Source organism: Hemitrygon akajei, chromosome 7 (assembly GCF_048418815.1).
Source record: "Hemitrygon akajei chromosome 7, sHemAka1.3, whole genome shotgun sequence".
Classification (NCBI taxonomy): Eukaryota; Metazoa; Chordata; class Chondrichthyes; order Myliobatiformes; family Dasyatidae; genus Hemitrygon; species Hemitrygon akajei.
The window spans coordinates 68,439,277-68,452,143 of record NC_133130.1 but is presented as its reverse complement, the minus strand read 5'-3'; the positions used below and the strand labels follow the sequence as shown (position 1 = coordinate 68,452,143).

Here is a 12,867-nt window from a genome sequence, read left to right as displayed (position 1 = left end):
GACAATGGATTAATCCGAGGGCCAGCAAATCCCATGTTCTTAGAAGATACATGGAAGAAAAATAGGATTGGCAAAAGAAAGGAAATTCTAATGATTCATGACTCATACAATACAAAATAGTTTTGTACTCCTGACACCATTCCTAATTATGTATTTTTACTGCATCTCCAGATGCCAAATTAAATATTGTATGCAGTTTTTGATGGCATCTTCCTTTATCAAAGAAAACAGATAAACTGAAGATCACAACATTATCAAACAAACGTTTTATTAGCATCTAAAAACAGAATGCACCCAACATTCAAATGATTTTTTTTCCAGCCATTACTTACTGCAGTACGAGGGACAAATCACAAACATTTATTTTGGGGATTAACAGAGACCAGACTATAAGAGGATTTTAAAATGTCTTTTTACAAACAGAAAGTATTACAATTTTTTCTACACCTCAGTACTGCACTGCTCACTGTGAATGGGCTAGGCGCTTGCTGTCAACAGGATAAAATCTAAAACAAAAACTCATTTTCATCAAAGCATTAAATTTAAATATTGTAGCAGCTTCAGAGGATGGAAAAATGCTGATTATGCCCTATTTTTCAAGTATTACTGTAACCACCGATAGTCCATCCCAGCTGTAACAGCTACAAGTTTACCTTTCTTCCATAGGAAGGTCAATTTAAAATTTTTTTTGGCAAGCTATTATAATCTTTCTCAAATTAGAAGAAATGTGGGAGTTCTGGCTTCTAAGCGTGAAAAAAAAATGTCATTACCTACCGTGTTCAACTAAAGAACAACAGTCTGTACAGGTCAGTTGTACACATTAACTTCAGTTATTAGAGTGAAAGATGTACATCGGATTAAATTCTGTCTTGCAGACAACAGTGACTTTTCTCAAGATCCAGTCAATCATTTTATCCACTGCAGAGATGACCACCTATACAAATTGTCATAGTGTATGGCATTATGTCCCTTCAGTATCAGTGTTTTCTGTTACAGGTTGATTTTCTAATTCATCCTTCTCGCTTTCATCTGATGAAGATGCAAGACTCACAGATACTTCTGCATTGTTGTTTGCAAGCTCCTTGTTTGGCGGCTGGCTGTCTGTTTCTGAGAAATCACCATTTACACGGGGCCTATCATCAGATTTTTCACTATCAGTGGTCCCTTGATAATAGTCAAACCTATGCCGTGGAGGAACCCAATGATCTTGCTCTCTATCTCTCCCATAACGGCTGCCATTTACATCACGGCGAAAGCCAAAATCACGGTCATCACGATCTCTCTGACGTTCCCAAGGCCTGCTGCGGTCATCAAAATCTCTGTGTGTTTCTTGATCAAAACCTCGGCTCCACATTGGGCCACTTCTGCCATCAAATCTGAAATTTCTTCCGCCAAACCTTTCGTGATCATCATGAAAATTTTTAGGCCCACCAAAGGGCACACCACGGCGCTCACGTTCATCAAAATCTCTTGAGCCCCATCTTTGGTCAGGACCAAAACCAAATTGATCACGTCTGCCAAGATTGTCTCTATTATCAACGGGTGGGAACCGATAATCTCGGTCACCTTCCTGTTGTATGTTGTCTCGCTGAAAAGCATTATCATTTCCAGCATTACGTCTTTCTTCTCCTGTACCATGGCTTGAATTTCTGCTGCTCTCAACACTAGGGACTCCGGATCTTGTGAATGTACCTTCAAGCCTATTGAAAGAATTTCCTGGTGGAAAAGGAGCTCTGGTTCCTGACTGAAGAGGACCATCAATTGATACTGAAGGGGGCATGTTTGGCTGAGGTGGTATCAGCAATGGAAACCGTTGCCCTGGTGAGGGCGGCATCAATCCAGGGCGTACGTCCAAAGGGAGCACTCCAGGTAGCCTTGATCCAGCCATGCTTGGTGGAGGAAAAGTTGGTGGTCCTGGTGCAGGTGTTGAAGGTTGCATACCCAGAACAGACCCACTTGATACAGCACTTTGAGCTCCTGCAACAGTAAGAAGTTGTAATAAATAGCATAGTCAAGTGTACACAATCACATTCCATTATTACAGTTACCAAACTGAATATCCCTAATTTACTATAACCAACATTTAAAATGACAAAGCATTCCCTTCACAAATCCTTTAATACCAATTCAACTTGCCTCCAGAAATATCACTAAGAACTAGCCATGTTGCATGAAAATGGGAAAAAAATAAAACTGCAGATGCTAGAATCTGGAACAAAACCAGAGATATGCTAGAAAAAGAATCAGCCAGTCAGCATCTGTGGAAAGAGAAAACAGTTGATGCTCCTCAGAACTTGGGGAGGGTGGGGTGGGGGGTAAACAGTTTAAAGCCAGAGAGATGGGTGGGAAGAGAAATAAAGTCTAAGACAGATCAGTTCATTAGGAACTGACTATTATCAAGAATAAGGATGATAATGGGCAGCAACAAGAAAGCAGTTTAGCCAAAGCTGGAGAATTGTGGAAGGTTGCAAGATGCATTATCTTTCCAGATAATGTTAGGCCTTATTATAACAAGAAATAAGCAACAAGAAACTCAGGAGCACCCACATGAACTGAATGCCGGTTCCTCACGAAGTAATCACCCAATCTGCATTTGTTTTTTCTAATGTAAAGGAGACTAAACACAATGAAAACACTATATGAAGTTCAAGCACATCACTACCTCACCAGAAAGACTGTTTAGGCCAATAAATGATAGGAAAAGATGAATGGATAAATGCTGGAAATCCATCACTCCCTGCACTTTGGAAAATCCTGTGCCACTGGAGGAGATGCACACCTGTCCAGTTCACCTCCACTCCCACTATGCAGGAGACAAAACTATCATTCCAGATGAAGCAGCGATTCTCTTGCATTTTATTCAATTTTGTCTATTACTGCACTCCATGCGTGCAACGTGGTCTATACTCTGGAAAAACCAGATGTAGATAGATTGGGTGATCACTTGACAGAGAACTTGTGGTCAGTCCATGATTATGAGCTTCCTTGTCTGCTGATTCCTCCACTTCTATAGTGAGGCCCAACATAAACTAGAAGACCATTTTATCTTCTGTCTAGGCACTTTGCAACTCTGAATTCTCAAACTTCTGGCAAACTGCTCTCATAATTTTCCATGGTTATGCCCCTTTCTCACTTTGTCTCTTTAAAAAGAATAGATGTCACACTCCTTATCACTTGATGTCTCAATCTCCATATGATCATTTGTCTAATGCCTCATTTCACCACCAGATCTGCTTTTAACTCATAAACCCTTCACTCTCACCACCCACTTTCTGAGGAAGGGCTGCAGACCTCTTTCAACAAATGCTGCCTGACTGGCCAAGTCTTGTTTTTATCAATATTATATAACACTGTTGTATATTTGGAAAGGCAGGGGCTGATTGGGGATAGTCAGCAAGGCTTAGTGGACTGCTGCCTGAACTGGAAAGTTTTTGAGATCCGATAGGCTGGGACTGTTTTCCCTGGAGTGAAGAAAGCTAAGAAGTGACCTTACAAAGTTTCATAAAAAGATACAAACTTTTCCCCAAGGTGAGAGCAGGGTTCTAAAATTAGATGGTAAAGGTTTAAAGTGAAAAAAGGAAATATTTAGAATGAATCTGAGGAGCTAGCTTGTTCCCCTACACAGGCGATGGGTACATGGAACAAGTTGCCAGAGGAAGTGGTAGAGGTGTGTATAATTACAAAGTTTAAAATATATCTGTACGTGCATATGCAGACAAATGGGACGAGCCTAGATAGGAACCATGGTCAGCATGGAAGGACCCTGTCTATTTTGTATGGAAACAGGCCCTTCAGCCCGATTCCATAAATATTCCAACTGAATTTACATACCTGGTACAGACGTGGATGTTGTAGCAACTGATGATGTCTGGTTGCCTGTACGTGATGCTGCCAGATCCTTTGATCTACTTGGACCAGTCGAGAGAGGCTGTGCACCAACTGGATTAAACAAACTCCCTGGTGGGATATTAGGAGTTGGGAGACTGCTGTGGCCTATTTGTGAAAGGAGACTTCCAAACGAGGAATCCTTTGCACTCTCTTGAGTGTTTGAGAGAGGCGGACAAACTAGAGCTGAAGAATAATTGTTTTGCAGTTATTCACCAAAATTTTGAATTAAAATATTTAGCTCCATGAGAATGCATTCAGCTCCAACGTATTTTGTTTTTAACAAATAAAACTGCAATGAATCACAATCCAAATCTACTTTGTCTTTCAGACATATTTTTAGTCAGCATTATACAATTGGGCATTATCAGTCATTAAAACTGTAATAATACAGAGCAACCTTAGCTTTAAACTTAATTATACTCACAGGTCTGTACTGGTGGAATCGAAGGTCCAACAACTGGAGGTGGAACAGGGGGAGGTGGTAAATAACCTGCATGCAAGATTAAAGACAGCCCTTCAGCTTTGCATGTTATGATTTATTTTGTCTTCAGATCAAGTCCCATTTCAAACGAGTATAAAAATCTAAATTAACAAACCAGTTATATAACAAAGGGACCAGTGGGTCAGAGGCCCACCTGATATATTTGATATAAAAATCATGGCAATTATGAAAAAGAGAGGAATTACCCTTTATTTTCTGGCTATCCAACTATTGTCAAACACTTTAGGTCAGGGGTGTCAAACTCATTTTAGGTCACGGGCCGGATTGAGCAAAATGCAGCTTCATGCGGGCCGGATCAGTTGGACGCGTGTGAACGCAGCTTTCGTTGCCTCTGTTTTTTCAGACTGCTCTCATGTGTCTCAGTCTCTGCTATAACTACAAAGTGTTTCACTTTACAAATTCCGTTTCTTATGAAGAAGACTGCTGAGCAAGATTGTCGAATAAACAGTAAAAACCCTGAAAACCTGGTACCTGAATAAACTCAGCATTAGCCATATCATACGCCACAGGCGCTTCGATTACTGGGGCCAGTTTTAATAGTAATTAGATATTATCTCGCGGGCCAAAGATAATTCCACCGCGGGCCGGATTTGGCCCGCGGGCCTTGAGTTTGACATATATGCTTTAGGTAGTAACTAATAGTGCAGCACTTGCACTGTCTTGATTCCAAGTAGAGTAACTATCTTTTTAAATTAAATCAAAAGCAGTCAACATTATTAACGTAACTAAATCAAAGTAAAACCCTAAAAATAATGTACATTAAAGGGCATAATTTATTAAAAATATAAACCAAATGGCAGTAACAAATACCGACTGTGTTAGTTTTGAATAGATATTCTTTGTTGATGGACAAAATCTCAGTACGAAACACTTGCAAACGATTTATACTTTGGAAGGGGAGACAAGCGTTTTTAAGGACATAATATTCTCCAACTCACATCCTGTTAAAATCTTCTAAAATACATACATCTACACAGAGAACCTTATGATTGCAATTCTTGATCACCATCATTGCCAAATTCCAAACATAGTTAAATACCTTTATGTTAGAAGATATTTTTGTATTGTAAGTGGCACCTTAGCACATGGAAACTGCTATTTTGTGGGAATATAAAATTCCCTCACAATAAAGCCTCCAACCCCAGAAGTGCCATAGATTGGAAAATGCTGGGATATTCCAAGAAAACTCATCTCCAAAATCCTAAAACTGAACTCAACACCTTCCTTTGCAACTGGATCCTTGACTTACTGACCAACAGATTACAATCGGTAAAGATAAGCAGCAACACCTCCAGCACAATTATTTCCAACATTGGCAACCCTGAGGTTGCATCCTCAGCCCCTGACTTTATTCCATGTGCACTCTTCTCATGGTTAGATTCTGCTTTAACTCCATTCACAATCTTGCAGATGATATCATCCTATCACCTGTCTACATCAGAAGTACAGAGGTTGAGACAGTTGAGAGGTTTAAGTTCCTAGGAGTGAACATCACCAATGGCCTGTTCTGATTCAATCACGTAGACACTACAGCCAAGAAAACTCATCAATGCCTCTACTTCCACAGGAGGCTAAAGAAATCTGGCATGTCCCCTTTGGCCCTCAGCAATTTTTTCCATGTATCATAGAAAGCATCAAACAACTCTCAGGAACGGAACTCTCTTGTAACCTGGAGAAGACATGCTCACTCTTTTGTTCTATTCTTTATCTTTCAATGATCAGCCAAATAAACAAGTTTTCATTCATTGATGTTGGTCAAAGCAGTTCACATACCACCCCCTCCACTGTGATTATACACCAGCTGATTTCCTTTTAGAAGATTGACAACTAATATTTTTTTGAAATTGTATCCAATCAAAATATTAAAAATATTTTGTTAAATTCCAGTGCAATACAGAAAAACTACATAAATTCATGCAATGCTATGATTCTGCTACCAAACCACACCTAAGCTTTGTATAAAAGGTATCAAATATTCTAAAAAGATTAAACATTAACATGATCAAAATTACATAGCAAATTAGACTCTTAAATTAAAAAAAAAATTATATAAAGTAGCTCTAAGTGTACTTCGATGATTAAAAACAATCAAAAAGTCATTTAAAACAAAGTGGAAGAGGTTTAAAACAATAATGAACATTTATTAATGAAGCAGCATTCACAGTTGGACCAGCATCATAATATGGATACTCCCCCCCCCCCTTTCATGTGTGAACTGTTAACCTCAATCATGAGTGTAAATTGACATATCTTTAATACACTTGAAAATATAAATGCTGAGAAAGCAAAAGCAAAGTAGATTAGAATTTAATTTCGACAAGTTTAATTCAGGGACCCAAATCTGTAAAAGAGTAAAAAGAGCTTAGCCAGTACCTGGAGGAGGCTGTGAAGGATTGAAAGTATGCCTTAAGAATGGAGGTGGTGGAATAGCTGGGTTGAAGCCTGGTGGAGGTATGGGCATTGACACAGGAAACGCAGGTGGCTGTACCATACTAATTGCTGAAACTGTTGGAGTCACTGGCATCTGAAAACCAATTACAATTCATTGTATAAAGAATTATCCATGTCTGGCCCACTTAAAACACTCAAAATTCATATCCTTGAAGATTGTGTAAACATAGCATTTGAAAACTGCAAAACAGATTGAATATATCAACTTTGGTTCCTTATTTTCCCTTTATATTTCCATATATGATGAAGGTACTAAACACACAAGATTGTGTTTTTACTTGTGGCAAACATGGGCCCTAACATCTTAAATAATAAAGTGGTAAGTTTATTCAGTAATCATGTTATAGGCGAATAAATTGAGTTGAGGCGATGTACATTTAATTAATATTCATGTTTTACCCTCTGACCTTATACACAATGGCTGAATTTAGGTTCTCAAATTTAATTTCTTTCAGAACACTTTCACAGTCTAAAGCAGGGGAAAAAAATGGTTATCCTCAATGCAGTGAATTTCTTACAAGCACTGTATTTTAATATCAAAGGCCATATGGAGAAACAAGGAGAAATTTTGTTTCATGTCCTTCACATCAACAAAATTTCAAAACGTAATTTACAAAGCTAGCTCCAACTTATCAAGTATCACTTTATATAGATGCATAAGTTTTCTTCTGAAAGAAAAAAACATTTTTATAAAGAAAGGTGTGCATTTAAAATGTCAGTTTTATAAGGAGCATTTTAACCCAATTATGGATTCAAGTTTCACTCCAAAATTTTGACCTCAATTACCCAGTACAGTGTTTAAGGAATATTGCTGCTTTTAATTTTTGATGTCATCTTTTGGATCAAAAATTAAAAAGAGATCCATGACACTACTTCCAACATAATCAAAGTATTCAGAATGGTGGCCTGACTAATATTTATCCCTCAAAAAGCATTGCTAAAGTACAGAATATTTGTCTGTCATCACATATTACTTTCAGGGTAGGATTTGTTCAGCTTTTTGGAGTACAACGCAAATCAGAAAATGCATCAACTTAAAATTGCCATGGGCCATACAAGTATCAGGAAAGGTCAAATATAAATCTAAGTTTTTTTTCTCTTCCTGTAATAGATTACAGATGACTCGGAGCAGATTCCCATCCAAAAGACAACATATTAGATAGCCCAATGCAACCACAGCTCATATTAAGCTAGAACTTCAATCAAAATCTCTCAGAATATCCACTATCAGATCAATTTCAGTAACTTGATTCCCTAAGGTCCAAATGGAAACTTGGTGACATACAGAATAAACTAATTTTATATGCATAATTACTTAAATTCTTAAAATGAAAGAAAATATGATGGTTGGAAATTGTACATAAGGTAATCATTTTACACAAGTATCATCAGTAACAGGAGAAACTAACCTATAATTTTGAAGGACCAGTGAAAGTATGAAGTTTCACTTACTTGTGGAATAAACTTTATATCATCCATTTGCTTCTGCTACAAAGAGGAACCAAAAAAACATTTTTTTTACTGGACTTATACACATTGTAAGGGTAATTTCTTAAAATTAAATAATGCTATTACTTGAACAGGCAGTATAGTGACAGGTTGAGTGAATGTCTCTCCCTCTGAAGTTTGTTGTGTGTTATCAGTAGTTACAGGTTGGGACACATTCTCCTTTACAGACTCAGAACTCCTAGATTCCCACTCTGAAACAGAATATCAGAATGTTATTGTTAACAAGTTGTCAACAGAATGTCATGCTGTAAACACAAGATTTTATAAACTGAATAGTATTTGTGGAGATAGGAAAAAAAGGGTTAACATTTCAGATTAATGACCTTTCATGACAATTGTCAAACATTTGAAATAGAACATACTAAATGTTTGGATAGGAAAAAAGAGAGCATGGCTTTAAGGAAGATCTGTGATTGAATGAAGACCAAGAATAACTAGCAATGGTGAACAAAAGACAAATGGAAATCCTGTTGGAGAAGCAAAAACTTCTTCAAGGTGGGTATTCTTGGAAGTGAAGGGTCAGTGAATTATAGGCAAAATATGTTAACATTTTTTAGCAGTCAAGCCTCAGCTGAAGAGGAATGGGAATATTTACTGTAGACTAGATTTGCTATCAAGGAAATGAAGGTGAAATGGAAGGGTAGAAAAAACAGAGGAACTGCCTTAATATTAAATTTGAGGATTTGGGCTCTCAACAGTAGAACTTAAGAAACAAGTAGCACAGAAGATAAAGACAGACTCTGACTTAAGCAAGCCAGACACAATGTTGCATTTTCCCCCCACCAAAGAATTGCTAATTTGCATATTAAATGAGCAAGTCTTTGATGGTGAAACATACTTTTTAAAGCTACATATACAGTTAATGCCACGATAACTCAGATTTTTTGAAGTTTTATGTAAAAGCAAAAACAAAACCCCAAAAATCCTGTAGTTGCTGGAAATCTAAATTAGTGCAATGTTGTAGATGCTCTGAAAAATCAAACAGCATCTCCAGTGAAAGAAATAAACTTAACATTTCAAGTTGACAAAGAAGAGAAAATCTGCGAATGCTGGAAATCCGAGCAACACACAGAAAATGCTGGAGGAACTCAGCAGGTCAGGCAGCATCTATGGAAAAAAGTACAGTCGACGTTTCGGGCGGTAACTCTTCAGCAGGCCTGGAAGAAAAAGGCTGAGTAGTAGATTTAAATGGTGGGGGAAGGGGAGAGAGGATCACCAGGTGATAGGTGAAACCTGGAGGGGGAGGGATGAAGTTGATTGGTGAGATGAGATGAGAGAGCAAAAGGGGATGAGAAATGGAGAGGGGGGAGGAGGCATTACTGTAGGTTTGAGAAATCAATGCTCATGTCACCAGGTTGGAGGCTACCTAAATGGAATATAAGGTATTGTAAGGTGTTGTTCCTCCAAGCTCAGTGTGTCCTCATCACAACAGTGGAGGCCATGGATGGACATTTCGGAATGAGAATGGGAAGTGGGATTAAAATGGGTGGCCACTGGGAGTTCCTGCTTGTTAGACAGAGTGTAGATGCTCGGTGAAGTGGTCTCCCAATATACGTCAGGTCTCACTGATGTACAGGATGCTACACCAGGAGCACCAAACACAGTAAATGACCCCAACAGACTCACAGGTGAAGTGTTGCCTCACCTGGAAGGACTATTTAAGGCCCTGGATGGTAGTGAGCGAGGTGGTGTAGGGGCAGGTGTAGCATTTGTTCCACTTGCAAGAATAAGTGCCAGGTGGGTGATCCGTGGGGAGGGAAAAATGTGCTTGGTGGTGGGATCCTGCTGGAGGAGGTGGAAGGATGTGGTAAGAGCAGACATGTTATTTCAGAAACGGAAGAGATGCGGTTGAGGGCAGCATTGATGGTGACAACCTGACACAGTAACTTCTTATTCACCACTAAAGTAGCCTGATCATCCAGCATTTTCTGTTTTCATTCTTTATGAATAAGGTTTTGTTCTTATGTTTGGAAAATATTTTTTAAAAAAACAAACTGTTCTAGCTTCAAAATGGCAACTGGGAGATAGCTACAGGAATATTGTCTCGTGTTTTAATGTCAGGAAACTTAATGAGCTTAAAAGAATTTTGTTGCACTTGACAGAGTACAATTTCCTCAAACAGAACAATACACCAAGGAGACCATGTAATTTAACAAAATATTTCAGACAATGGAGCAGTTTTTTAAAAAATATGGTTAAAATAATGGATAATCTCATTTGAAATATGCAGTTTAATAAAAACTTTCCACACCTGATTCTACCAATTTCACGGGTACACCATAGGACCCAAGTGAGTCCACACCTGGAATACCGTGTACAATTTTAGTCTTATCTCCCCACTGCCCCCAAACGAAAAAATATACTTATTTAAAGGGACTATACCAGAGACTGACAACATCTGTTCCAACAATCACAGATGTTTCACATAAAGAGAGATTTGAGTAAGCTAGGCCTCTATTCATTAGAATACTGAAACCCTGTCAACCAATTGGTGAGAGTGTTCAAGGACATCTTCAATCTCTCAATGCTGCAGTTGGGAGGTTCCCACTTGCTTTAAAAAGGGGACAAACATACCAGTGCCCAAGAGCAGAGCGAGCAACCTCAATGACTATCATCTAGTGGAACTCACATCTACTGTGATTTTTAATCTTTGAAGTGCTTTGAGGCTACTATCAATTCTGCTTCTGCAGGGACCTGGACCATTGCAATAGGTCTACAATGGCTGCAATCTCACTGTCTCTCCACTTGTCCTTGGATCACCTAGACAATAGTAATACCCACGTCACACTGCTGTTAACTGACTACAGCTCAGCGTTTAACACTACAATACTCTTAATATTAATCAACAATTTTAGGCCTCTGTATTTCCCTCTACAACTGGATCCTTGACTTCCTCATTGGAAGATCATGGTAAGTGTGAATTGAAATAACATCTTCTCTGAACTGATAATCAACACTGGCAGACTTTAAGGATGCATGTTGAGCTCACTGCTCCACTCTCTCTACATGCACAACCATACAGCTAGGCACAATTCAAACGCCATCTATAACTTTGCCAATGATACAACTATTGTTGGCAGAATTTCAGATGGTGACAAGAAGGTGTACAGCAGTGTGATAGATCAACATCAATAAGACTAAGGAACTGATTGTGAACTTCAAGAAGGGGAAGTTGAGGGAATAACACACAACAGCTTATCAAGGAACCAGCAGTAGAAAGGGTGAGCAATTTCAAGTTCCTGGGTTTCAACATCTCTGAAGATCCATCTTGGATCCAACATATTGATGCAATTACAAAAAAGACATGACAGCAGCTATATTTTATTAGGAATTTGAGCAGATTTGGTATGTCACCAAAGACATGTGCAAATTTCTACAGATGTACTGTGGAGAACAATTAACTAGTTACAAAACCATTGGGTATGGAGGAGCCCACAAGATTGGAAAAAGCTGTAGAAAGTTGAAAACTCATTCAGCTCCATGGCTAATGACCCTCATCAACTAGGACATACCTTTGCTCATTGCTACCATCAACGAGGGAGCCTGAAGACACACACTCCATGTTTTAAAACAGCTTCTTACTCTCCATCAGATTTCTGAATGAACAATGAACCCATGTACACTATATCACTAATTTTATTTCTTTTTGCGCTCTTTTTGCACTACTTATTTCATTTACATTTGAATATATATTTCTTATTGTAATTTATAATGTATTATGTTTTGCAATGTACTGCTTAAAGCTTTAAGAGTTGTCAGCATGACTGTCTATAGAAGTACAGTTAAGCAACAAATTTGATGACATATCCCAGTGATATTGAACCTAATCTGAGTTTAGTATGACAGGTGGCATTGTTTAAAGAAAAATGCGTAAAAACTCAAAATGGTAGACACAGCCTGTTTTCCCAAATGATGAAATTATTATTTGTGGTCAGTGTCAGAAATAAGGGACACATTATTCAGGACTGATATTAAGAACTTCTTCTGAAAAGATAACAAATCTTTACTTCTCTACTCAGAAGTACTGTGGAGGCTCAGTCATTGATGGATACCAAGGCTGATAGTTTGGATATTTAAGGAACCAACGTATATTGATGCAGCAGTAAATAAGATTAGTTTTCATTTTACTGAATGCCAGAGCAGGATCAAGGGACTGACTGGCCTATTCCTGCCGGTTCTTATGCCTTTCTCTCTTGTAGTGGAGACATATCAAGCTTAAAATTATGAACCTCAATTTCAAAAGCTCCTTTGTTTTCAGTTTTACAAGTGGTCTTAACTCTTCATGTTTCTTTAATCTCCTGTGGCCCTATTAATCTGATAAATTTACATGTCTATGGTCCTCTAATTCTGGCTTCTTGATCATTCTGGAATTTAAATGTACTTACTATTGACAGTCAAGCCTACAACTCTTAAAACTCAAGCTTTGAAATTCTACCTCTTATCCTCTCTACATGTTCTAAGACACCCCGTTGATTTAAGCTTATGTGGCAAACTTACTCATTTTTACTTGATTTACA

The 12,867-nt window shown here is 38.2% G+C and overlaps 1 protein-coding gene across 3 annotated transcripts in view; it reads right to left on the bottom strand.

Annotated features, from left to right (window-relative positions):
- Nucleotides 1-12,867, bottom strand: part of tiam2a (TIAM Rac1 associated GEF 2a) — a 209,062-nt gene that overhangs the window by 81,230 nt on the left and 114,965 nt on the right. For 2 of the 3 annotated variants that reach the window (XR_012099625.1, XR_012099626.1), the window contains exons 16-21: nt 8,417-8,541; nt 8,294-8,329; nt 6,764-6,914; nt 4,313-4,378; nt 3,832-4,071; nt 775-1,977 (exon numbers count right to left, since the gene is read on the bottom strand). Coding sequence is in view for 1 of the 3 variants with exons in the window: in XM_073051114.1 (XP_072907215.1) it covers nt 962-1,977; nt 3,832-4,071; nt 4,313-4,378; nt 6,764-6,914; nt 8,294-8,329; nt 8,417-8,541 (1,634 nt within the window). In the remaining 2 variants the exon portion in view is untranslated. Of the gene's footprint in view, nt 1-251; nt 1,978-3,831; nt 4,072-4,312; nt 4,379-6,763; nt 6,915-8,293; nt 8,330-8,416; nt 8,542-12,867 lie in introns of those variants that run through there. The other variant, XM_073051114.1, reaches the window with a different exon arrangement.